The 25,582-nt window shown below is 45.9% G+C and overlaps 1 protein-coding gene across 2 annotated transcripts in view; it reads left to right on the forward strand.

Annotated features, from left to right (window-relative positions):
- The window catches only part of eya (eya transcriptional coactivator and phosphatase 2), a 130,357-nt gene that overhangs the window by 62,226 nt on the left and 42,549 nt on the right, over positions 1–25,582 (forward strand). For both annotated transcript variants that reach the window (XM_075873030.1, XM_037415363.2), the window contains exons 8-10: positions 1,855–1,932; positions 3,149–3,300; positions 17,994–18,083. In XM_075873030.1, coding sequence (XP_075729145.1) covers positions 1,855–1,932; positions 3,149–3,300; positions 17,994–18,083 — 320 coding nt within the window. The remainder of the gene's footprint in view (positions 1–1,854; positions 1,933–3,148; positions 3,301–17,993; positions 18,084–25,582) is intronic.

The following is a 25,582-nucleotide window of genomic DNA, read 5'->3' on the forward strand; positions in this document are numbered from 1 at the left end:
AAAGAGGTGCATGTAATGTCATGATGACTAAAATCGCTTACTATATAGCGTTATGCAGGCAGAAAAACAAAAAAAAAGGAAACGGTATTTTCAATTGTAGTGCCACACTATATGGCAAAACGGTGCAAAGCTCGGTGGAAAATCGGTGACTGCACATGAGCTGTGAAAAATATCGAGATCAAGAAAGTAAGAATCATGAAGACTTCGTAGTCTGCAAAAATAGCAATGACAGTATATTATGCCGATTTCGCACAGCCCGATTCCTGTGGCACACACCCACTTGCGGAGTTAAGCACGACAGAGCATATAGCTACCGATAAGTTATACAGCTTCGCTGCTAATAATAAATATGTCCTGTTCTTGTGAAGAATAGATTAGGAGTATAGTGACTAGTTCTTTCATTAGCACAAAATTTCAAGGAAAGCAACACAGTTTTCTTCCCCGAAATTAAAAAAAAAAAAAACGTTTATTGTCGGACATACCATGCAGCTGCGTTTTAACTTTGCGGGTGATTCGAAGAGTGGACTGTCTGACCTTCCGATTTCGAGACATCACTTAAATTGCGGGTATTGCGCGATCAAGACTGGCTGTGTTGCGAACGATGAAACAAGAATCGTCGAAGTGAATGGATTAGCCCCGTATTTAGTAGTGGTAGCTTTAACGTATTGAACTTCAAGCCCGTCGTGTTGGCCTTTTTGACACTACGGTTGTTTCGAGGGTTCGATTCCAGACAATGTTCTGCCGCATACGATGGTGTGAGAAGTTGAAGAACGCCCCTACCTATTCACTCATCTTCGGCATTACTATCAGTTTTACCTGGATTCACGTTTATAATTACGTCTACTCATACGTATTCCAACGCAGTACCATTCATACACCGTTTCAATATTAATTGATCAGAGACATGAATAACGTAGAGGGTAGCCTTGACCTGCCCGCCGCCAACTCTTTCAAGAAAGTTCTTGATACATATATCTTATGTTGTTATCTCTTTCAACAAAAATGTTCTTACCCGTCTGCAACCGTCATAACACGTATTTCAAGGTACTAAGGTACTATATTCAAGGACGTTGAGGAGAGTGCCGATTACGTGGTGGTAAATATAGCATTGGCACCTTGGTCGAACAATCTAATTCTATGCAACGAACTCATGAGTTGACTCACTCAGATCGAGCCGTGTCTCATTGGGTCCAGGTGAGTAATCTTTTGGTGAACTTGAGCCCGGTTGAGTCCGAGTGAGCTGCACAATTTTGGCTGACCTATGTGCACATATTTAGCTGGTGCAGTCGAAATTAGTAGTCGAGCCGAGTGTGACGGTGCCTTTTGTCTGTGTTTAATCTTATAAGAAGTGGGTGCTTGCACTGAGAACTTTCCAATGGAAACCCAATGTTCTCACATGTTCTTCTGTTGTCGTCTTCGTACTTGTTCTTATAATTAAATGTTTGTAACGAGATGTTGTTGCCATAGCTTAAAATTTGCTGCTCCTCTTGCGTAATATAAATAAATACAGAAACAAACAAGAATAGTAATAATATTTATCATATTATGTATTATAACAAAAGCGTCCACTTACCACAAAAGTCCACTAAACTGCAACATTTACATAAATGCGATGTCCATGCACACATAACACAAAACTTTGCCAACACGTTGTCCTAGCTGAACATAGGGTACGTGTAAATTGCCACAAGTGCTGCGCTATAACTGCAACAGTTACGTGTTTTCTGAAGTTTTTGCGCAAACACGAAATTACAAAAAATAAAAAAAAACGTAGCCAAGTTATGCTCCTTTTTCTTTCTTCTTCTATAGACGCAGTATAGGTGCCAGCGTGGAATACATTCTTTTTTTGCGCAGTGGACGGCTCGTACGGCGCCGACGGCAGCCCCTCCCCGCCCGCCAAGTGCGACCCCGTCACTGGTGGAGCCAAGAAAGGCGAGTGCCCGTCTCGAATCCGCTGTTGTGTTAACCGTGAAACGTAAGATTTGACTTGGGACTAGCAACTATAGGAAATAGTGAGCACTCATTGTTGAGGGAGTAAATGGTCGTAATTGCACGTGACTGCTACATTTGTGACTAACTCACTCAGACTTAGTGAGGCATGGCGTTCACTTATAGAGAAAAGAAAGTAATTGAAAGCGCTTACCTTGAAACTGCTCAAGTTTCGAACACCTCGTCATCAGCCTGGCTATACGTCCACGGGAGGAAAAAAAGGTATGTTTTCAAACTAACCCGGTCCTTGGCTTGCTGCGACCATGCCATACACGCCAAGTTTGAAATCTCGTCGCAAAATTAACCAGTAACCTCACCAAGGTATACTGTAAGTCTGGATTTGTTTCATTAAATGTTAAAAAAAAAAGGAAGGAAGGCACCTCTGTTTGAAGTGGTGTAGCCGCCCCGCCGCGGTGGTCTAGTGGCCAAGGTACTCGGCTGCTGAACCGCAGGTCGCGGGTTCGAATCCCGGCTGCGGCGGAAGTTTTGATGGAGGCAAAAATGCTGTAGGAACACGTGTGCTTATATTTTGTGTTCACGTCAATGAGCCCCAGGTGATCGAAATTTCCGGAGCCCTCTACTACGGCGTCTCGCATAACATTTTTTTTTTTGTCTGCCATGGCATGTAGAGCACTAAATGACACTCGTGCACATCAATCTGCCTGTGTGGCCCTCCCTTCAAATCAAGGTGGTGTCCCCCCTTTCCCGCTCGGAAAATATTTCTGCCTACGCTTCTGTCTGTTGGAGCTGATTACGGTATACTCGTAGTCCTCACTATCTTCCGGAGAAATATTAGGAACGGGTCAGGCATGACGTTGCGCGCTTGGTCATGCGACGAAATCATATGCCTGTTAGGGAGACAGCGTTCGTGGCCCAGCAAAGCCACTGTCTTTCGAAGCTATTTGGCTCTGCAGGGCCTCGGTATCTCTGTGAATATGGCTTGACAGTGCACACCGAGCGGCCATTGCTTCCATTCGCTGTCATGATGAGGAAATCTGAAGTTAAACTCGCTGCCATCCATAATGATATTGATAGCCTTTTAAGTTGATTGACTGGGCAATCGCGGAATTAAATTCTCACTAAACGCATTCAGCATTGAAACTACTGGATACACAGAGGGCAGCGTTTATACGACAAAGGTTTTTCGCTCCCTGCGCAGGTCGCAGCGGCCGGGGCCGGGGTCGGCGGCAGGCGAATCCATCTCCGGACCCCGAGAACAGCCTGGAGCGGGTCTTCATCTGGGACCTGGATGAGACAATCATCATCTTCCACTCCCTACTCACGGGTACCTACGCCGGACGATACGGAAAGGTATATGTGCGAACAGCTGCACGGTCATGCTGTATGCAAGGGATGGCGTCCCTCTATCCTCGAACATGTTCTCCACTGCAGCTTCTTTAAGCTGTATTCAGATGATGTACGAATTCGCAATTCGGGCTCGTGGTTTACATTTTACGTCAGCTTACGTTACCCGTTTCCGCGGTCTCGCTTCTGTCCGCGTGCAGCGATGCGTTAAACGATTGAGGGCCAAGTCACAATTGAGATCCTCGCACGTAGAGTGAATTGTCCGCTGTGGCGTGAATGCCGGCTGCGGAGAGATTCGAATCACGTCCGTTGTGCGAAAAATACAGCTTTGTCCACACCATCGGAGCATAAGTGTGGGCAGGATTTTGTGTTGAGGGCGTGTAAACACGAGTTGCATCGCGTTGAAGGAATGGGCAGTGCTGGTGTTTATAGAAGCACGTAAGCTTCGGTGAGTTTGTAAGACATTAAGAAACAAACTTGAAACGCAAAAAAGAAGGACCGGAGAGGAGAGAAGACACGAAGAGCGTGCGTATATAGTGTATAGTGCCTTCCTGTACGGCGTCTTTCGTAATCTTATGGTGGTTTGGGAACGTTAAACCCCGCACATCAATAATCATTCGAATCGCACTTCCTTTGTCTTTGAACATGTATATTTTCGCAGGTGACGAGGCGATCACAAATAATACAAATTTCCGTCCCGTAAACTTCATGTTACCATTGTTCACTGTCCGAACCTTGATTTGTTTGTAAGACTTCTTTGCTACGTCGAGGCAAACTTTGCCATCTGGTAGTACATGAAACTGCCTTTAGAATTTTCGCAGTACGCAGAAGTTAATGTTGTAGCCTTTATCACACAGGTAAAACAAATATAGTTACCTATTAAGTGTTTCTGAACAATTCTTGTGCCACAGAAATTGGGTTAATCCCACTACTCAGCACTTGTCCAAACAGCTTGCGCAACAAACGGGTGCGAAGCGACAGTTCTGGGCTGAAGACACCGAGTGCGCACCACGAGATAACACTCGGGAACGGCAACACCGGCTGCGAGAAGGCACCCAGGCGATTGAAGTCGTGTACGAAGACTTGCCCATATGAGAGGTGTGAACGCTTGCTTTGAGCGCGAGTTTTTGTCTGTGGAGTTTAGACATCTGTTTCGTGTCAGTTATTGTTTTTGGTTTAACTCGAATTTATGTGTGCTGGGAAACAACATAAAAAGATTATACCAACCAGGAGAAGCGCAAAGCACGCATTGATGGACCGTTGTTTCCTACTGGAACATGCCAACCGCTGTTGATGGGGAATGAGACACAGACGGCTTCGATTGGACACAGAGACCCGCAGTCCGCTTTCAGTTAACGCGCATGCTGCAAATGTTTATTGTTCAACAACACACAGAAAAAAATCCCCCACCGGCACTACCTTGGAGGTAAAGATGCAGTACCTATATATACGGGGTGACCAGTGAATGGTTGCGCAGCCCAAGCTGCCGGTGTTTTTAATCAAAAAGCTCGCTACAAGACGCTGCCGGCGTCGGCGTTGTGAGGTGAGAGATATGGGAAGCGTCGGAGAGGAAGGGTTACGCATGCGCAATGAACGCGGCGGGCAGAGATGCCTAGAGCAGCGCCTCCTTTATTTTAAAAGGGTCCTGCAACTCTTATTGAGCATGGTTAGAAAACGCTGCCGATCGGTAGTAGAAGCTCCCGACAACTCGCGAGCCAAATACTATAGCGCAACACGTGCCTAGAATTCACAATAAATTATCAAAATCGGCTAAAAATTGCTTTCTCTTCTCTCACCAAATGACAGAAGATGCTAAAAACTCGCACGTAGCAAGCCCATCTATCAGCCATTGGCTGATTTGAACATGGCGTGCTGGGTCGTTAGAGAGATCGCCGCGGGAGGCCGTGACTTGTTCACGTGTGCGCGCGCGATCACACTTGCGAAGAAAAAAAAATGTGCTCAGGATCACGAGGCGCGGATAACATAGTTTCTTTGCCCCTGCCATCCCTCCCTGCTTAGCTTCCAGTGCTTTCGTCAGGGCGAGAGAATAGACAATGCAATTGCAGCATGCGCCCAATCTTTGTAACTTCACTCGCACTAGACGGATTCTTAAAATTTTTGCGGCGTTGAATTCGTAAGGCAACAAGCTCTTGCAGTGAATTAATTGCATGGTTACTTGAAGAAGTGTTTCGGGGGGCCCCTTTAAAAAATGGAAAAGGCACTGCCTAGAGGCATGGAGGGAAAAAAAGAAAGAAAGGAGGGAGCGCGACATCACGCGGGCAGCATTGGCAATCCGTGCCGTTTTGAAGCCAGCATTGTCGGTCCAACACGTGACCTTTTGCGCGAAATCACGCCAGCAACGAGACTTGCCGGAGCGTAGGAGGGGAGGAGGCACGCATGCGTACCCACCTTATGTTGATACTTGAAGAAGATGAGACTAGAGGAGGAGAGTGAGGCGTACGCTGCGAGAGTAGAAGGTAGAACGCAGAAGAAGCGCAAGCAAGTGGAAGGGGAAGTAGAAGAGTAGCGCACAGCTGCAGGAAAGAGGGAAGGAGGAGAGTTGCGCATGCCTAGTGCGAGTGCAGACGCCGACGCCGCGTGATATAGACCCGAGCAAAAAATGCTCCACATCTAAACGAATCTATCACCCCCCAGCTAACGCCTAGCAATGACCTGGAAGCAACCTAGAAACAGCCTGCATCACCTAGCTAAGGCCTAGGAAACAGCAACCAGATTGGTCTGCAGAATCGTCCAGTTTTGATGTTCTAAGCCTTGTACGGCTTACCGCAAGCTTCGACCACTTTTTTTCCGGTAAGTGATGCTGCTTGGGTAAAGTCTAAGGAAAGATTCAGCTCATAGTGGTCAGCAGGCGACAGCAATCTGAATCCACCCGTCGCAGAGGAAGTTTCACCGACGTCGTGGATTCCGACGAAAGATGAGCAGAGATCGCAGAGACAATCGCGATTGTTCGACGTGTGGCCGGCAAACGAGCGTTGCCGTCATTTCCTGTCTATATGAGCGAGCGTACTCTCTGCGTTCTCTTCCGTTCTTTGTCTTGCACGTGTCTTCGTTTTTTTCGCGTTCGTGTAATCTTGCGCGCGCAGTGTCCGCACGCTGCCACGACTGCAACGCACAACGCGCAAGTCAATTTTTTGGCGTGCCTTAGAGCTTTGTACAGGCTTACGGCAGGGCCCGCAGCCAGGAAAGTAGCGGGCCTAGCCGCCCCCCCCCACCCCTCGTAGAAATATTTATGGAGGCTTTTTTTTTGCGGGAACTAATGAAAACAAGTATACTAAAAAAATACTCAAAGGTCTTCAGTGAATGCCCTCCTCCCCCGAAATTTATGGCTTAGCGCCTAGCTTACGAATGCATTTAAAGGCGAAGCTAAAGTTTGATTACCCTAAAAAGTGATCACAAGGTATCGGGTTCGAGTCCTGGCCATTTAGGCTGTATTTCGTCGAGAAGGGGAAAAGAAACTGCCTGCAATGGTTGGGCGCACGTTAAGATCATGTCTCCGCGGCGACTTCTCTGAGTGTCGGTTTCCGTTAGGAGTCGGTGAATGAATGAATGAATGAATGAATGAATGAATGAATGAATGAATGAGTCGATCAGATAATGACAAAATCTGCGAACAACTTCACTTGTTTATTCCACGAATATTGCAAGTGCCCGCTGCAGCTAAATGTCATTGAAGTGTGACAATGTAACATGTGGTATTATTCACCGAATGAACCTGACAATATGATAGCAGGATTCTGCAAAATAGAAAAAAAAAGCCATGATCTACGTAGTTATTTGGTGACAACTCTCCAGCGTAGTGCAGCTTCCGCTTTCACCAATGGTGTTGATCCGCCGCTTGCTGCTTCACACCGACGAAAAACAGCTTGTCCTGAGTGGCTTGGCACCACCACTAGATCGAAGCTGTACTGACTTCTTTGTTTTTATCTCGTGCTCTCGCCAATCCTAGGTATGTTGCATCCCAAGTCTGTGCAGCGGGATAGCGTGCGCTGGGAGCACCTGTTCGACGAGTGAGAGGAAGACGCAGAGAGTGCCCACCGGCAAGGTTTCATGTCTACATGTCGCGAACCGCACAAACGGTGGCCATAACAGCTTTGCCGTAAAATATAGCCTACAAACGCCAATACGGAGGCAAATAATCCCTGACACCATACTCAAGTAGTCGGCACCTTAGTGCGTGGGGCAGCTAATTTAAACGTTGTTTAAAACGTGTTCCTTATTACCCCATTCAGGAAGAAACATCGATTGGTCAGTGCTAAACTGAGCATCGGACGTTACTATTTTCATGGTTCAAACTAGCTATTATGAGCGTATCCCAATCACATGACCTCATAGCGCCGCGCAGAGGTGAAAAATATCTCTGCGAGCTGTACAAAAGCGCAATCCTTGCCACCCTACTGCACTGCTAGAAGGTGATCCCATTTTACGTTTTTTCCGATGGAGGGAACTTTTTGGCTCATTACGTGACTCTTTGAGCCTTGCACAACATAGCATCAGCGGCTTTTTCACTTTATTTCCGTGCTTTCGAGTCGTGGTACTTGAACGATACCTAGACGCGCCTATAGCGACCAAGGGGCGAAGCGGCGCCATCGCTTTCTGGTACGGTCTTCTTCCTCACGGCCCGGGCAGCGAATGCGTGCGCGCTATCATCGATTGTAACCGGAGTCGCGCGCGAGGGAGGCCCGGATGTTCGGCGGCAGCGGTCCTCGACGCTGTCAGACCCTGCTCGTCCCAACCACTACGTCGTACGAGATACACACACAGACAAAAAGGCATCTCGGTAAATTCCGTCTTCTTTTGTATTGCGTGTGGTATTGCATCTTCGCAGTCTGAGCCGAGCCATGCGCACATTTGGCGCTGCTGCTTCTTGCGCGAACCATGGACGGGAGAAAAGCGACGACGTCGAATAGCGTCAGCATCGACAGCCGCTGACCCATCGTCCTCCCCGCCTCGTTGCCCAATCTCGTTGCCGAGCAGATCCTCAACTCGATGTGTCTGGCGCTGCCAGTGAGACCCCGTGCGCGCACCTATTCTCAGACTACGACGTGTCGATCGATAGATTTGAGCGGATTATTAGTCGGACTCTTTTGGTGCTGCGGCATGCAGAAAAAAAAAAGCAAACGATGATGCAGAAGACGGATGGCAGCCTGGCGTAATTTCTTGCTGTCTTAATTGCGCTTCTGCGAGGACACTGGAAAAGCTTACAACTGCAATTGCGCTTCAAGTGTCAATGAATGAGATTTAGAGCCTATTTCATTTCATTTCATTTCATTTATTGATACTGTCAGCCCTTTGCGGGCTATTACATGAGTGTAGTTGACTCATATAAAACAGAAATGCGCATGAGAGAAACATAAGAAAGAGAACCTTCACTACTGGAACAAATCATTCAGAGCACATACAACTAACTGGGCGAAAAACGCAAGAAACGAGTGGATTCAACTCGCACCACAAACAGCATGCAACTCGGTAGCTGGGCATTATATCGAATGAAGTGCTGATAATTTAAAAGCGTTTAGGCAGCATTTAGCCAACATGAGCCAACAGTAAAATTGGTCGTTAAGCTCTCCACTATTATCGCGATCATCATACCACGTTATACGGAATAGGTGGGAAGATTCTTAGGAAGACAAGGTTTTAAACCTGCACCATACGTCTGGGAAGCACCGTATGTCGTAAATTTTGCATAATTGAACTCATTTATGTTTTACTAACGTGAGCCCAGTGTATCGCACGCGAGCTTTCTTGCGCCCATATCCATCGAAATGCAGCTTCCGCTAACGAGGAATGGCACCCACGGCATTGTAGTTCGATTTTCGTACGCTGTACACTGTTGACTTTATGAAAGGGAACACGCGAACGCGTGGCGTGCGCTCTGCGGCGGCTGCCTACAGCACCATCAAGTGACAGCAAAAGAAAACACGTTCGCTTTCTGTGTCCTCTGTTGCATAATAATAATAATAATAATAATAATAATAATAATAATAATAATAATAATAATAATAATAATAATAATAATAATAATAATAATAGTAACGAGTTAAGCCCGGTAGACAAGCGCTGCTAGATTGCACTCCCTCTCTGTTCGGGCCTGCAGTGCGTGGTCCACTGCCAACATATTAAACGTTGTGTGCGACCACGGCGCCGGCTGCAGTAATCGCCTGATATCGCTCGCCGCGCGAGTGGCGAGGGAACGTAATCTAGCAGCGCTTGTCTACCGGCCGTGAGTCGTTATCTTGCTTGGCCATAAATGATGCCATAAGCGAACGTGCTTTCTTCACTTGTCGGTTGATGGCGCTGTGTACGCAGCCGCCGCAGAGCGCATCACGCGCTCGTGTATTCCCTTTCATAAAAGACGACAGTGTGCATTCAATGCACTCATACATGCCATAAGTTGATGTATGATTCATTCATTCATTCATTCATTCATTCATTCATTCATTCATTCATTCATTCATTCATTGAACATTCAGCCTATAAGCGTCACTGCATTCCGGTCCAGTCCGAATGCGGCATTTGCGGCCGAGCTCACGAACCCTCCACCTCGCGCTCAGACGTGCCATAGTGACTGCGCCATTGCTTATGCGGTGGTCGACAAATCACGGTAATAAACTGACAAAATCAAGTTTAGCTTGTGAAGCTGTTAAGAGCGAGGACGTAAGTTTGACGTACAAACGGTGGAGCCTTTGTTAATATTCGCGAGACAGAAGGTACTCCGAAACGGACGTGCAACTTTTTCTACCTTTGATTGCGCTCGTGACCGCTTTTAAACCGCGCTGCAAGTTGCCACTGAAATCTACGCGTACTTGATGCTGTTAGTGTTTTTGCCTCTAACATGGCTCGTACCCACTTAGGGGAATTGGATTGACCAGGAGTTGTGTATTATATGACTTTCTCAGACCTTTCGAGAAAACTCCTTCTTTATTCTTCTTCACTGCGAAGCCGGCCCCACGATACCGAAAGCGAAATTCAACACATCCCCGAGCACAGTCTTCTTCCTCTTTTTCAAAGTTGCGTTCAATTGAGCTTGTTACGCATGCCGCAGAAAACAGCGCTGAAACTAAGGGACTGCACAACTCAGGCGCAGTTTTTTTTTATTTCTTCTTTTTCTTCTACGAATAATATGTGCATGCAGCTGTTCGCCGTCAATGAAACGTCCTAGGAGACCCGATACCCTTTGAACCTCGCTGCTTCTTATCTAATCAGCGCCGTGGGCCTCGGAGCATCTGCCACGGGCTCGACCTAAACTGCGGCGCTTTCACATCTCCTCCGGACCCGGAGCGCAGACAGTATATGTCAGCAGCACAGCCGATACTGCTCACAGGGGGAGGCCGTGATATGCCATTAAAGAGCGATGATGCTTGTCCGCCTTCTCGCACAAATGCTCGCACGGCTCAGCAATACCTAAAAGAAGGTGTGACACGATTTTGCGGTGCCCCGAAAGGGACGTATTTAGTTTTTATGGTGAGCACTATTGATATTTTCTGCATGCTGAAGCCAGACAACACATATAAAATATTTTAGTGGTTAAAGAGCTCATTTAGCGGAAAATCTGATATTGGCGTCGTTTGTAGTAACCGAAAAATTATCTTCTCGGTGACGGAAAAATTGATAAAGATACAAATAAAATTGCTAATAAAATTTTCAGTTCCAAATGAGAATTGAACCCAGGCCATGTATGCAGCCCCGCAGCAATAGACGTTTTCACTACGAAGCAACACAGCTCACCGTGTTTGCTAAATCTCATCCTGCGTGCAGCCCAACTCGTAGAAATCGTATTCTGTCTCTTATAGACGACAGTTCACTCGTTGTTGTTTATGTGAGCCCCGTTCCTTTGCTAGAGAGTCGCAAGTCTTCCCGTGACGTCAGGCATGCGTTCAGACATCACTGCGAAGCCGCCTCCCTCGATACCGAAACCGAAATTGCTGTTTGCACACTGCAGGCGCTGACTTGCATTTGATCTTCAAAAATAAATTGCAAGTCAGCGCCTGTGAGTCTATGTGTTCTCTTGTGGGTGTGTGTTCGCGCTGTTACTACCCCTGTCTGCAATGAACCAGCTCGCCCTAAAAGAAATTTTCATGAAACTTTCTTAGGGTTTTCCACACCAGTGCTTTAATTTCGAGCGACAACCAGCTCGTGTCAGTACTCCTTCAATTGGGCACGAACGGAAAAAAAAAAACCATCTTCCTCGAATTAGTAAACTGCTGGTTAACAATACCAAGATCACCACACTTGCTTCAAGAAGATACTTGGCAAGCGAAAAAACACGCAAAAACAATTCGATGGCGACGCCACCTTGATATTAGCGCGCTAAACGCTGTGGCGTCACAACGTTTGACGGTGTCTAGAGGGGCCTCGAATCGCTTGAAGATGTCCTACGTTGTCCCATGAGGGCAACGTATTCTTAACGTTCCAAGTCTGAGAAAACTTCGATGAGCAATGTTGCCAAAATATGGGAAACAAAGAACACTTCGGTATCCGCAGCGTGTACTTGCGGAGATTTCGGCACGAAACTTACAGCTGCCTTGATTTTCTCTTCTATTAATGAACCTATGATGTTGACGTTAATGATGGTCTAGTATTTAGAGTGTAAATTATCAATCGAGGCAGACGGAAGTTTCTAGACCAGTATCTGATAGCTGAAATGCTAGACTTTCATGAATATCCAGTGCTATGCCAAATAGAAGACAAGGAAAAAAAGCATGTGGACGGTGAAAAAGAAAGGGGGTGAGGACAGTAACCAGTGTTTATTATTATTATTATTATTATTATTATTATTATTATTATTATTATTATTATTATTATTATCACGTGGTCTTTCTGAGACTTCAGCGCTTTTGTACAGCGCCTGCTTTTCCTCCTCATCTTTTTATGTCTGGATGTTTTTGTTGTTTCTCTCCTTTGTTTTTTTTTTCTTGTTTGTCTTAGCTGAGGAAATGCATCATGGCTCAGCAAGGACGAAAATCGCATAGCGATGCGATGACCAGCGTCTGGCGATGAACCCGAATCACAGTCATCGACGAAGCAGCCGGTGGTTGAGGCGTGCCGGAAGAGGGCGCGGGATAAGAATCGCGCGCCCTTCTTTCGCCGCCATGGTTCGAACCCCGGCGGAAAATCGCTGTCACAGGGGCCCTCTCTCTCAGCAAAGAGAAGACAGAAGTGGATGCGCTTTTATTTGGACTGTTTTTTTCTTCTATACTTCTGCACTATGACGTTCATTCATGTGTTTGTCGTTAGTTCTGCTGTCGGTGTTTGTGCTTCTCCGTAGCCGAGGGTTCGTTTCCCGAAAGCCTCTCGCTCGCCGTCGCCGCGTTGAACGACATGGGTACACACAACGTTCCGTGGGGAGCAATCACAGACACAAAGTGCGTCACTGGGGGGCTTTTTTTTTTTTCAGCTACCTTGGTGTCGCCAGCGTGATGCCACGTACAAGAGGACGGGGCTGTCTCCTCTAAACTTTATTCCCCTGCACCGCTCTCCCTTTCTCGACGCCGTCAACGCACGCTGCATTCCATTTAGGGGCGAAGCACTTTAGGCAGTGGGTCGTGCCCTCCTCTGTTGTAGTAGTAGTATGTTGCCACCTCTAGTTAATCAGTATTTCAAGAAATGTGTGTATATCTCCTTGGGAATAATATAACTAGATGGCGTTAATGATTTTCTCTTTGGATATGTTGTGATTTTTCTTTCATTTTATCACTTTACTTCTTCTCCTGCATCTTCACCTCAATCGCCAGCCTTTAGCCGATGCTGAGATTAAGCAGTATTAGGGGTGGCTAGCAAAGAACGAAAAAAAAAATAGTGCACTAGAGCCTCGATAAAGAGAAGCACTGTTACGCTGAAGATATGAAGGAGATAAAGAAAAAAAAAATGAGGTGTGTCTGTCTTTGAAGCAAGTTGGTGTCGGCGCGTCTATCCTTCGCCCCTTTCCTCTATTATTTCGTAAACGCGCCTCATCGCAACAATACAATCTCGTGTGTAAGAGTACAAGAGGGTACATGTTTGTTCTGTCCATATGAAAACTTTTGCACTCACCTATGTAGGACTGTATATATGTATATATGCTATTTTGTTTTGTTTTTCTACTCTTTATTTCTAACAATCAAGTGGAACGTGGTAGCCGTCGCCAAGTAGTGGTGACAACAACTCCTTTGTTTATATTCAGTTTCAATAAAAATATAGGACGCTTAAAATGAAATGGTATTTACTTATTCACGACAGTGCTGACCATAATGTAACTACAGGGTGGTTTTTTGGCGCATCGCAACAAAATGCTGGTTGTTTCAACAATACGTTATTCAAAATAACTGCTTGCAGCATACAACAATCGCACCAATGAAGTGTAAAAAATACACAGGAATTGGTTATCGAAGTCGTAGTTATCAAACACGAAGTAGATGTCGCAAAAGCGGAATTTCATAAATGCGCGTCACTTTTTACCATTGCGCAATGCTAAAGACACCGCCCTTCCTGGTGAGAAATGACAAAGGTGCTCTCTTTGCCAATAGAGAAAAGGCGCACACGAGAAATACGCAGGCTTCGTTGCCCCAGCAGCTTTCGCACCACCACGGCGGGAAGTCATAGATTTTGACAACTCCTACTAGAGCACCCGTCGTTCGCAGAAATCAATTACATCGCGTCCTCTCAAAGATACAAAGACGAAACGGTGATAAATGTCTCCAACTTTTGCTACGAGAGCGTGGCGACACTACAAAAAAAAAAAAAAAAAGAGAGTATGAGAGAGGTGCTATGAAATCTTTCACGCTATACTGACGTGTACCAGCGTTGAGATCTCACCTCTAAATTAAAAAAACAACAACAAGAAAATAAGAGCAGGCGTGACCTTTTAATAACAGACCATTCGCCATTAAATAAAGCTTTCGTTATGTAAAATAGTTTGTTTAAAGTTATTGGTTTAGTATTAAAAAATAGAATACACTGTCATCAACATTAAACAGCACCAATTTTGTACAATGAATATTTCTTGGTTTCTTAATTACGAGATGAAGATGTGAGCGTTTGTTGTTCTCCTACTACTTGTATTTTTTTTTGAACTTTTACCCTTGTGCCCTGACCAACATGGATGCGTAGTATAAATAAAACAAAACATATAGATCCTTTAAGAGCCCTTTTACCTTCAGGAGGAGGCTCACAAATGCGCATAAGACGACCAATCGAAGGATTACCATGACGTCACACATTTTGTCGAAGTCTGGTAGGGGCTTTTAATACTTGTTGTTGTTGTTGCTTAAGATAGGTCATGCGCTATTGAAATAAACCCAGAGATTGAATTAAACAGCCATCAGAAAGCTCCGCTTCTCCAGAACTGCTTAAATATTAAATCGAGCTCTGACCCTCATATTTTGGGGCAGAAAGGAAAAAAAAACTTGGCCCTTCGTTTTTTTCTTCTGCTAGTCATTCTATTAGCACGAAAGTAACTAAACTATTATTTATGAGTAACGTTTTATTAGTTCTGTTTAGTTTTAAAACTGTTTAGTTTTAGCGTTAATTTAAAAGACACCGAAGAGCAATGCGGATGATTTTTGCGGTGTTGAAGTACACTCCTGCTGAGGTGTATTCGTTCTCGTGTACGATCGTTGTTGACAGCTTTGACTCACGATTTGCCAACCTCGTGCTTTCTGTTTGGTTTCTCTTTTCACGGGTGCCGCTGCACGCAACTGCCCCGTTCGTACTGCTCTCACACTGTGAGTGGTGGAGAGGGAGCGGGGGCTCTTGGCGGCCGTTTCACTCTCGGCCACCGGCGAGAACAAGCGAACTGCGCGCGCCTGCTGATCTAGTCTAGCTTCCTCTACGAGCGCCACTGCCGCGCGCACACAAACCCCCCTCCGCGCGCAGGCCGCTAGCCGGGATGGGACCGTCCCGGCGCAGCTCGGGTTTCGCTCGGGCAGCGTCGGGTTACAGCCGCCGTCGCTGAGGCACGCAGGACCCTCCCCAGCCGCGGCCCACCATCCTCCCCGTCTACCTCCTTTCTTCTTCCTCTCCCCATCTTCTCCTTCTCACTGACACACACACACTTTTTCTGTGAAAGAGAACGGAGCAGAGGCTTTCAAGATGGCCGCTACAGTTCTTCGTCACCGATAAAAAGTGCGTAGCCAAGACTTACGCGGGCTTGCTCTTGCCCGTCCCGCAGAATCTCCATCCCTCTTCATCTTTCTCTCCCATCTCCGAAGCTATGTATTGACGTCTCTCTATTGAAAGTGCAGAGGGAGGAAGTCCAATATGGCCGTCGAGGGTAACCACCATTAGAGAGGCAGCGAGAGGGTGAGGAGGTGGTTGCTTGACGACGAGCGCGACGCGCCATCTTGTTCTGCCTCTTGGCTCCTGGCAAGGCCGAAACGAAAGGCAGCCCCGTCGAAACAGGTGGTGACGGCGGGCTCGTGCGCTAGAGCGAACACACGGTCGGAAACAGCCGCGCTCCCTCGGACTGCGCATTAGTTTACAATACTCCTTCCTCGTTAGTGATCACGTAGTCAGGAAAAATACGGATCTTTCTTACACCTTGTCATTCATTCATGAAAGAAAAAAAAAGAAGGAAAGAAAGAGACAGAAAAGAGAGAAAGAGAAAAAGAAAGAAAATAACAAACAACGACCGCCTGCCTTTCACAACGACGTAAGGAAAAAAAAATCCTGCTAGAGGGTTGCTTGTGGTCCGGAAGGGAATTTTCCAGCATGCATAGTGTTAAACGTACACTAAAACTAAACAATAAACCATATTAGACTGATAAGTTATACCCTGGGAACTCTATTGTCGTCAGTTTCACCAGTATAAGCTCATGGAAGAGAAAATGAAGTTCAATGTTTCATTTTTAAACCTCGCGCCGAAATTTCCGAACGTGAAATCATGGCTTTAAGCGCGATTCATTCGTATTTCGGCAACACTGGCTCAACGAACTTTTTTGTGAAACTTAGCCTGTGGCCCCGTCAGAGCAAAATGCACTTCATATTCTGTCAGAACCTATGACGTCATGATCAATTTTCCAACCCTTTTCCCCACCCCCGTACAGGGTAGCAAACCAGTTCGTCTAGATTTAGCTCCCTGTCTCTTCCTTTTATTTATTTCTTTCTTTCTTGGCCGGAACTTCAATGTCGTGATTTCTTTTTGCGTACTTTCTCGCTCACCAAGCGTCTTCTCGCAATAAGCATGACATTATGAAAAAGTAATTCACAAATAGGAGACCAATTGTATTTCGGCTTTAGTGTTTCTCGAAGATGCAGAGTGCAGTCACGAAACGGTTGCGGGGCAGCAGCCGCCCGGCGAAATCTCGCATGTCTACGATAGTGTGAAGTTGGGCGTTTTGGTGATGCATAACTGTGCATGTCTTGTGAAATTCTGACACATTTCGAAAGTCTAGACCTGTACGTTCTTCGAAATAAGAGAGCTATCGAGAGTTAGTGGTCTTCTTCGTCACCTCTTTTGTGTTAATCTTTTTGCGCTACGTGAACAGTCTTGCGTGCAGGATACCGCAGTCCTCTATATTTAAAAGAAGAAGCCCAAGCGCAATGGTGAACACAGCGAACCACACCACTGTAGTCGAGTTGTTACCGGTGGTGTTGCACTTGCTCACCGTATTGCTCGTTTGCACGCACAAACACACACACTTCGTCGTGTGCGAAACTTGTTGGATATTATATTACGCATATCAAATAAATGACGTCAGTGCGTCGAATACTCATGAGAACATCGTCAGCCTGTGACTTTGTATCGTTGTACACAAAGATAGCTAGCTGGTTTGCTGTCGATCTACATGGCTGGAATTTTAGCTCAGCCTGTGGAACTTGTCACACGGGATATTGATGCAATGGAACGGCAAAAGTACTGAAAAGGGAAGGAGGAGGAGGAATAAATCAGGAAGGACAGGGAGGTTAGCCAGTGAAAAGGGAAGAATGCGTACGTACCTCATGTACTGCGTAGCAGTGTGTGCAAAACATTAAAATGTAGCGATGTGGTCGCAAGCCTAGAAAGTTATTAAGCAAATATTGCGCTTTTTCTCAGTCTTCAATAATGTCGTTTCCAATCCCATCGACGGAAGGGGTGATTTTTTCGTCCTCTTTATGTTTTCTCAATTTAACTGAGAATCGCTTCAACTGATGATCAACCACAAATAATGTCCCCTATTCCTACGCTTTCCTTGGTTTATTTACCTGTTAGTTCCATGAGCTGTGTATACAGAAAAACGCACCCTTCCGAAAATTCCACTACTTTTTTGTACTTTCGTACTCAGTCTTCTTTGGACACCTGCAAAAAGGGCCAGCAAGTTACGGTACGTGGGCAGTTTTTTTGAGACCCCCATCCCCCCTACCACTTCCTTTCCACTTCATATCCGAAAGCTGACACAGCAGTCTTGGCCTCAAATGGGGTTTTCGCTTGCCATCTATGTTTGTAATTGCAACATTATGAAATGCGTAGAGAAGATAAACATACCTGTATACCGATTTCGTACATAGTTGTCAACTCGCAAGATTATCTCCATACCTGCAAAGCTCTCCTCCCATCTTTCCCCTGCTTGGTCCCCGCTGTGTCGGCTTTATTCAAACTTGGCCCGTCCCCTCACAAGGTTGTATACACATGATCTAGAAAATTGCTTATCTCCATCCTGTGAGGAGTGTTGAGTACGTTGGAAGTATGTTTCTTTTTTTACAATATATTTTTTTCTCCTGCGCAGGACACCCCATCCTCAGTGCAATACGGACTAGGAATGGAAGAGATGATTTTCAACTTGGCGGACTCTCACTTCTTCTTCAACGACCTCGAGGTAAGAGCTGGCTCTCTCGTTTCTTTATGCCCGCTTCTAGCGTTTACGGCGAAAAATTGATTTACGATAAGTCATAATTCGTGATTGAAACATATGAGGCGTGAATTAATAAGACCAGGGTACTCTGCAACTAAAGGTCAACACTGCGCGCTTCCGAACTAGTCGCGTGGGAGAATTTGAGACCGAAAAGTGAGAACTGTGCATGTGCAAATCTTTCCGGATTGAGGAATCGGAGCGTTTTAAAGATATACAGTAAGGTACAAATTCAACGAATGTCGGTTAAACGAACTATTCAATTGTACAAACTTTTTTTCTTCTAATCCCCCGTTGAAGCGTCATTAGACCCAACGCTTACGCGTTTCATTATAACGTGATTATCACCGTGTGTTTTCCAGTTCTACGAACATATCTTGTGACACTATGTGATGCTCCGCACGCCATATTGATCAGAAATCGGCCGAAAGATTAGGTAGCAACAACGCTTTGCGTTTTGAGCCCTTCTGTCTACCGAAGAGTTTGTAGCGGGAGTCCTTGCTTAGGGAGAAGAGGAAGAAGACGTTTAGCGCTTGTAGAGGAAGCAAGAAAAATTTCAGCTGAACAAGCATTGATGTACTTGGAATAACCGAAGTCATTCGCTGTCCAGTAGAGCGTTGTGCGAGACAAGGCTCATAAGAGTTTGGACACAGCGACTGAATTTATGACCCCTGCAGTCCTAAGTGCACAAGTGCTGGAAAAGATTACTGCGATCCACAAGACATGCCAAGTAAACCAACATTTACACTCAAATTATTGGCATTGCAAATAAAATGGTTCATATTTCATCCCAAAAAGTAATATATTTTTGGCACCTGATAACAAGTTGCATCATAGTTGTTTCAATTCACCGAACTTACACTCTAAGGAACTTTTTCCTGCGGTATCTTGAAGTTCGTTCAAGCAAGGTTTCGCTTCTGAGTTACGCGAAAAAAATTGAACTACAAAAGGAGGACACCTGGACACAGCGCATACTAACAACTGATACTTTATTGGAGAAAACAGACATATATGTGCGGTTACGAGAACACGTGTGGTGAAAGAAAATGATTAGACGAGCAGACAGGTTGTATTAATGATGCGCTTCCAGAAAAGCTACCTCAGCGGCAAGCAGCATAACCGAGAGTTGCACGACACGTGAATTACGAGTTTTGTTGATGAGATACGCCTCTTCGATTTCATTTTTTTTTTCGCACAACTCAGTTAAGATGAATTACCAACTCGCCCAGCAATCCGTGCCTCTCAAGGTTTCCCCGTAGTAATTTTAGCCTGGAAAGCTTGTTTTGCGCAAGACCACGGCGTACTGAGGCGAAGCGTAAGTAGCGCATCGTGGGGAAGCGTTAAAGTAGGAGCGCTGCCAAACGTTGCCGCCGGTGTAGATGTTCTCATTAAAAATAAAACAGGCACTAAAATAAAAACAAACACTCACACACAGGGAGAAAGTTACTACAATTTCTATTTAAAATCCTGGTTAACAACGACGAAAATCAAGGTCTTCTAGACTACGCAGTCCACGATTCTGCCCAGCGCACTTCTTCGGTGTCGACCGCTTTTGGCTAGCCTTAACTTGCACCTGTACGCTCCGCTTGCGTACATTTCTTTTCATCATTTTTTTAGCACACGCGTTTTCTTTTTCAATTGTGAACGGACGATATCCACGATGCAGACGCGGGCACCGCGCCATCTCACCGGACGCGTTTGCTTTTAACGATGACGACCGCCGACAGAAGTCGCCGGTGTGCGAACGTTGTCACTTTTGAGGTCGCGCGCATTTATTCCGCGCGCCGCTGACACAAATGTTCGTGGCGTCGCACAGGGACGCCTGGATCCGTTTGTGTCCCTATTAATTCATTTGCGCGCCTTCGAAGGCAGCTACTTAGTGTAGACTGCGCCTGTCACGTCGAAAGGACACGCTCACGCTTCGGGGCTGTCTTTGGTCACGTCTTCGCGCTGCACGGAAATGTCCTTCGTACCCATTGGTGTCATGCTCCCCGTATAAAGCAGATGTGACTACGGAATGTGAGGCCTTCTAGAGGGAAAATAGCTACAACGTTGGTGACAGTGTGGAGCACTTTACGGGGCCGAGCTGCCGTGTGCTGTGATGGCATGCTATTGGTCGCTTGGCGTAACGCGAGCAAAACTTCAAAATGGCTTGTCGGATCGTGATCTCAAGTGTTGAATCGTGCAAACAAGATAGGGACTAAAAGAAGGGACGTTGACACACAGACCACAAACTACCTCCAAAGTTGGACTACAGCTTGCTATCCACGAACACCCACGGAACCAAAAGGACGAAGATTACACAAATCCATGTATTAGCCATCATTCCTATGCACCACTTGTTGCAGTTCCCATCACCAGCGCCAGAATTTCCTTTAGTGTATACTTAGTAAAATATGGTTTTGCCTGGGTTAATATCGTCGTGAAGGTGCTCGAAGAATAAAAGGAAGAAGCCTTCTCTTGTTTCAAATGTTGCCGTGAATTTTAATACATCCGCCTGACCCTTTCGCACAGCGTGGCCCGGCCGATAATCCTAATGCGTGGGACGAAGACATAAAAAAAAAACTTGGATTGCGTCCAACAATATATATGGCAGTATATGTCTTGCGCTTAAGGTCGATGTATTCTTCTTGTGTCAGAGGAATAATTGCGAGCACATTTCATGTTCCGACGAAATGCCTACACGTTTTGGTGTTTTCAACAATGTCGACTGGAGGAAATAAACGGAATTGTCTGGAATCGATTTCGATGGTGGTTACATATGTAAACATCTCCCAGACCTAGCTCCACAAACATTTCACAAAACGCACGCTCCTACACCTTTCCCAAGTGTCCATTATTCCATGTTTGTCGTGATTTTCTTGATTAGGTGAACGGCATATTGATGACGGGCCTCTGCAATTATTGGTGAATCTAAAGTCTTCTTGAAACTTCTAAAAACAGATTATACGTGTTTTCAAAATGGTCCTTTGTGTACCTTTATGTAATGTCGTAGCAGATTGCCTCGAGTTTTTGCCACCGTTGATTGTGAAATTTGGTTAGTTTAATTTTCTTTGCGAAGTGGTGCTCGATCACATCATGTGGAAGATGAGATGTGCTCAGAAACCAACTGATTGCTTTGTGGGGTTTAACGTCCCAAAACCACCACATGATTATGAGAGACGCCGTAGTGGAGGGCTCCCGAAATTTCGACCACCTGGGGTTCTTTAACGTGCACCCAAATCTGAGTACACGGGCCTACAACATTTCCGCCTCCATCGGAAATGCAGCCGCCACAGCTGGAATTTGATCCCGCGATGCTCAGAAACCAAGAACAGCTTGTATTTTTTTTTTTTTTTGAGTGTGGAGCACTTTAGAGGCCCGCATGGTCGTACGCTGTACTATGCTGTTGCAGTGATCCCTCGCCTGCGCCAACTGCGCCAAATCAGGTTTACTGTGTCATCCTGATAATATTCTGCCGGTCACTTAGACATTAGCGCGCATCTGACAAAAGTAGTACTGCCCACAGCTGTATTCGTCCGTTCAACGAAAATTACGCAAAACTGCGCCAAAGTCGTACTTGCAGCGTCTATTATCGGCAATAGTGACAACGACGCGTCAAAACATGCGCATCTTGTCCTCGGGGCCACCGAAGTCACAATCGTGTGCCTAAAATTATTCCGCTGAATTAACAGTTGTCACGCGTGCATCCCAAGTAATCCACGACGTTTCGTGCCGACGTTTGGTGCCGATGCAACCGTTCTGTTGTGCAAGTCCACTTAATGGCGAAACGCGCTCTTTGCGGCGTCTCGTGAGGTCTGTTCGATTCTGTATCGTGAAACTGTGGCGGCGATTCATCGGCGGGCGTCGTCCGTTCCAGAAACGCTGCTGATAGCTCGCCTGAAGAGTTGCGCGGCACGTGATTAGAGCAGTTTTCACTAACTACACGTGTACTCGCCGCCATAATGTGTGTCACGTCTACTTCTGGGCATCCGGCGCGCTTCGAGTCCACAGAAGAGTACGTGCATGGTGGAAACGCGTTCACACTTTTACTTTAATGTACCTTATTCATGGACCTTGATTCAGGAGTTAATTTTCGGAATTCCTTTCACCAGCACATCCTCGTTTGTAATCGTTTTTGCGGTAAAATCTTCTAAAACACCTTGCCATTTCGAACACGATATTGCTAGGGTTCGTGTTAAAAATTCCGCATGTTTTTTTGAAGTCATGTCATTATTAAAAGCATGACTCCTGGTTGGAGCAGCTGGAATCCAGTTTTAATATCGCTGGTGGCTCTGGGGTTGGAAGGCCCACGGTGAAGTGGCTACGCTTTGTTACAAGTTCGGCTCTCGCTTTTCAAGGTCAACAGCTGACGTTTTAAAAAAATTAAACATCACGTCATCGCAATCATTGCTTCGTTTCTTTTTTTTTTTGGGGGGGGGGGGGGGAGGGCAGGGAGCGGAAGCTGCGGCGCTTGAAGGGCGCAATCGCGAGTGTGCAAGTTCGAGGCCTAATGAGACGTGCTCGTAAACTTTCTGTGCTACTATAACGTATGCTTCGCGTTTAGATAACTGACGGTGCAAGAACAGCTTCGGTAATTGGAGTGATCATTGCCCTTTAGCCAGCGTTCATCTGAATTAAGCAACGTCGTGTCCAAAAGATACTATTTGTTAGTTTCACTTAGGACTTAGCAATGAATGCGATAGCTAGAGTCGCGTTCCTCTCTGCTTTAGTAACAATCGATGGCAGGCCTGGCATACGGGGTGATGCTATCGCATTTGCACTCCGTGCAAAGGAAGTTAGGTCGGCTCTTTTATTGCAATAGCAATTATATGGACAGTCTCAGCTGGCTTTTTGCCGTCGCTGCCGCCGCTGTCTTTAACCGTTTATGTATACGTATCTATATATATGAAAACTCAAGTAAGAAGAAAAAAAGCCGTCCGCGCTCGTCACGATGCACCGGCGCGCTCTTATCTCTCACGCGTACTTTGCCCCACGAAGGGGGGGGGGGGGGTAGATCCTTGTGCGCGCGTGCTTATCCTTCAGTGGGGAGAATCGGTTGCCTTCGGCTTTCACCGGAATGATTGCGTTAGTTCGTTAGTTACCGGGCCAAGCACAAAGGTCACTTCGCTGGCTGCACATGCCCCATTTGCGAAAGGAGTGAACTTTCGTACACAGCGAAGTATAACTGGCACACTTGTTAGTTTGCACTCATCTGTACTTGTGACTACGTTTCAAGCGTCGTTTTTGTTTAAACAGTGCATTAAGTGTCGAGCGGTAAACGGTATTAGTTAGCTCTCGTCCTGTGTATGTTGCTTTCGTGCGTCATTTGTGCGTAAGCAGCGCGCTGCACGTTTCGATCTGCTGGTCGTTCTCGGAGTTACATTATAAGTTGTTGCAAATGCATTCATTGCTTCACCCTTGTGGAGAAACTGTGGCATTCTTTATCTCGGCTTTAGTTGATTCGTCACCCCTGATCGCGCGCTTTTGCCCGCTTTCAAAACACACGATGCGTGGGGGGATGTTAGCGATTGAGATATTACACAAAACATGACAACGATGGCCAGTGGCATAGCCAGGCGCGGGGGGGGGGGGGGGGTACGTCGGAAACGTGCTCCCCGCCCTTCCTGAAATTGTTTCTTTGCCATGGCATATATATAGCTGAACATTGCCATTTGCATGCTCTCCACTCCTTCAGATCAAGGTGCACTCGCCCCCCCCCCCCCCCCACCACCAAAAAATAACAGAGAAGTTTTCCTACACGCCTCTGTCGATGGCAAAGACCAGTCGAAAATGTCCTTGTAATTGATATCGCATTAAAAAGAAAATGGCTCTCGCCTTCTGATCGTCTTAGGCGTATACTTAAGGTACCCTGTAAGGTTGATTTTTCTTTATGCACTGCTTTCTAGAACACTACAGGGGGATTTTCAAGTATAGACAGAATGCCCTAGCCATAAGAAACATTGCTGCAAATGTAAAACGAAGTTTTTTAAGTCGTGTAGTTTCAGTACAAAGAGATGAGTGCCGGAAGAGGTTGACTTTATCAGACTAGCTAAATGACGTCATGTTAAGCCTAGCAGTATAATCGAATGTGGAGAAAAAGAACCTTTTTATATTCTTGGAGTAGTTAAGGGAAACGCAGTTTCGTCTGTGTTTGTCTCCAGAGAAACATCACAGCGTTTGTCTACCATATATATTGATAACCGCATAGGTGTATAGAATGTTACTTCATGAAGCAAAGTACAATTTTATTCAACCAGTATTATGTTCATTTGCTACGAAAATAATCACTGAACAAGTTTTTTTTCAGGATGGCCAACATAATGATGCTATTATTTTTGCATCATCAACTAAAATAGGGGATACTCCTAAGATGACTTGCTTCGGGAGATTTGAAATGAATGGAAATATTTCTAGCTCTTCACAAGAGAGAAGAGCCCTAAAATAAATATTCATGCCCTTGAAAGTAAATGAAGCTTGCTTCTCCTCCAGAATGTGAAGTTAGCTGCTCCAGATTGCTCAAAATTGGAAAATTTTGCTGCTACAAAGTGCTCCATATTGAAAAATTTTGCTGCTCCGAAGTGCTCCAGAATGAAAATTTCTGTGCTCCAAAAATTGCTTCAAATCAGAAGACCTCGGTGGGATCACTGCTGTTGTCGAAGCTTGGCGTGGTGCTACATGTGTAGCAAATTGAGCACGGGCTCGTGCAAGGAGAACTCTGCTTTCCTTGTTCTTCGAGGGCTTTGATTAGGATCGTCACTCTTCATCATCAGCAATAAAAAAAAAATGTGCCCTGTGTAATGCAGGCAAACGGACGAAAAAAAAAACAGAAAAAAAGAGGGAGCAAGTGCGACATTGAACGAGAGAGAAAGCGAAAAAATAGAAAGAAAAACAGAAAGAGCAACAAAGAGAAATAAATAAAAGAAAGACCGAAAAAAAAAGAGCAACGGAGAAAAAAAAAATAAAGAGAGGAGGAAAAGATGAAAAGAAGGCTGCCCAGCTGCGCACTTCCTCCGGGCTTGGCACCCTTAGGGCGAACCTGTCTTAATTTTTTTCTTTTTTTCTAGCTTCGCGCAATCGGTGCCGAGGTATGAAACAAGTTGTTACTGATTTAAAGGAACGGTCTGCATTTTAAAACAGTGTTCGGAGGGCGTGGTACTGCCGGGAAACCGCCTTGGGTTGAAACGCTCGAAAACGGGGGAGGCACCCCGTGCGGCTAGGACTCTGCCCCTTGCCAGGGGCGGGAACCCCAAGCAGTCGATAAACGCCGCCCATTGGGATCCCAGCCAACCTCGGATTTCTGGCTGCAAGCGAAGCAGATCCTAGCTCCATCTTTCGGACACGGCCTCAGACGTGTTCGACGGATAGGGAGTGTTCACGCTGCATTGGTTTTGCGGCAGTCACAGGATTTCGTGGTCGTAGAAATGCGTGGACAAGTTATGCGAGGAATGCTAGTGCTTACGTTAGTTGCGAGCAGTTCATACAGC

The sequence above is a fragment of the Rhipicephalus microplus genome, chromosome 9 (assembly GCF_043290135.1).
Source record: "Rhipicephalus microplus isolate Deutch F79 chromosome 9, USDA_Rmic, whole genome shotgun sequence".
Taxonomy (NCBI): Eukaryota; Metazoa; Arthropoda; class Arachnida; order Ixodida; family Ixodidae; genus Rhipicephalus; species Rhipicephalus microplus.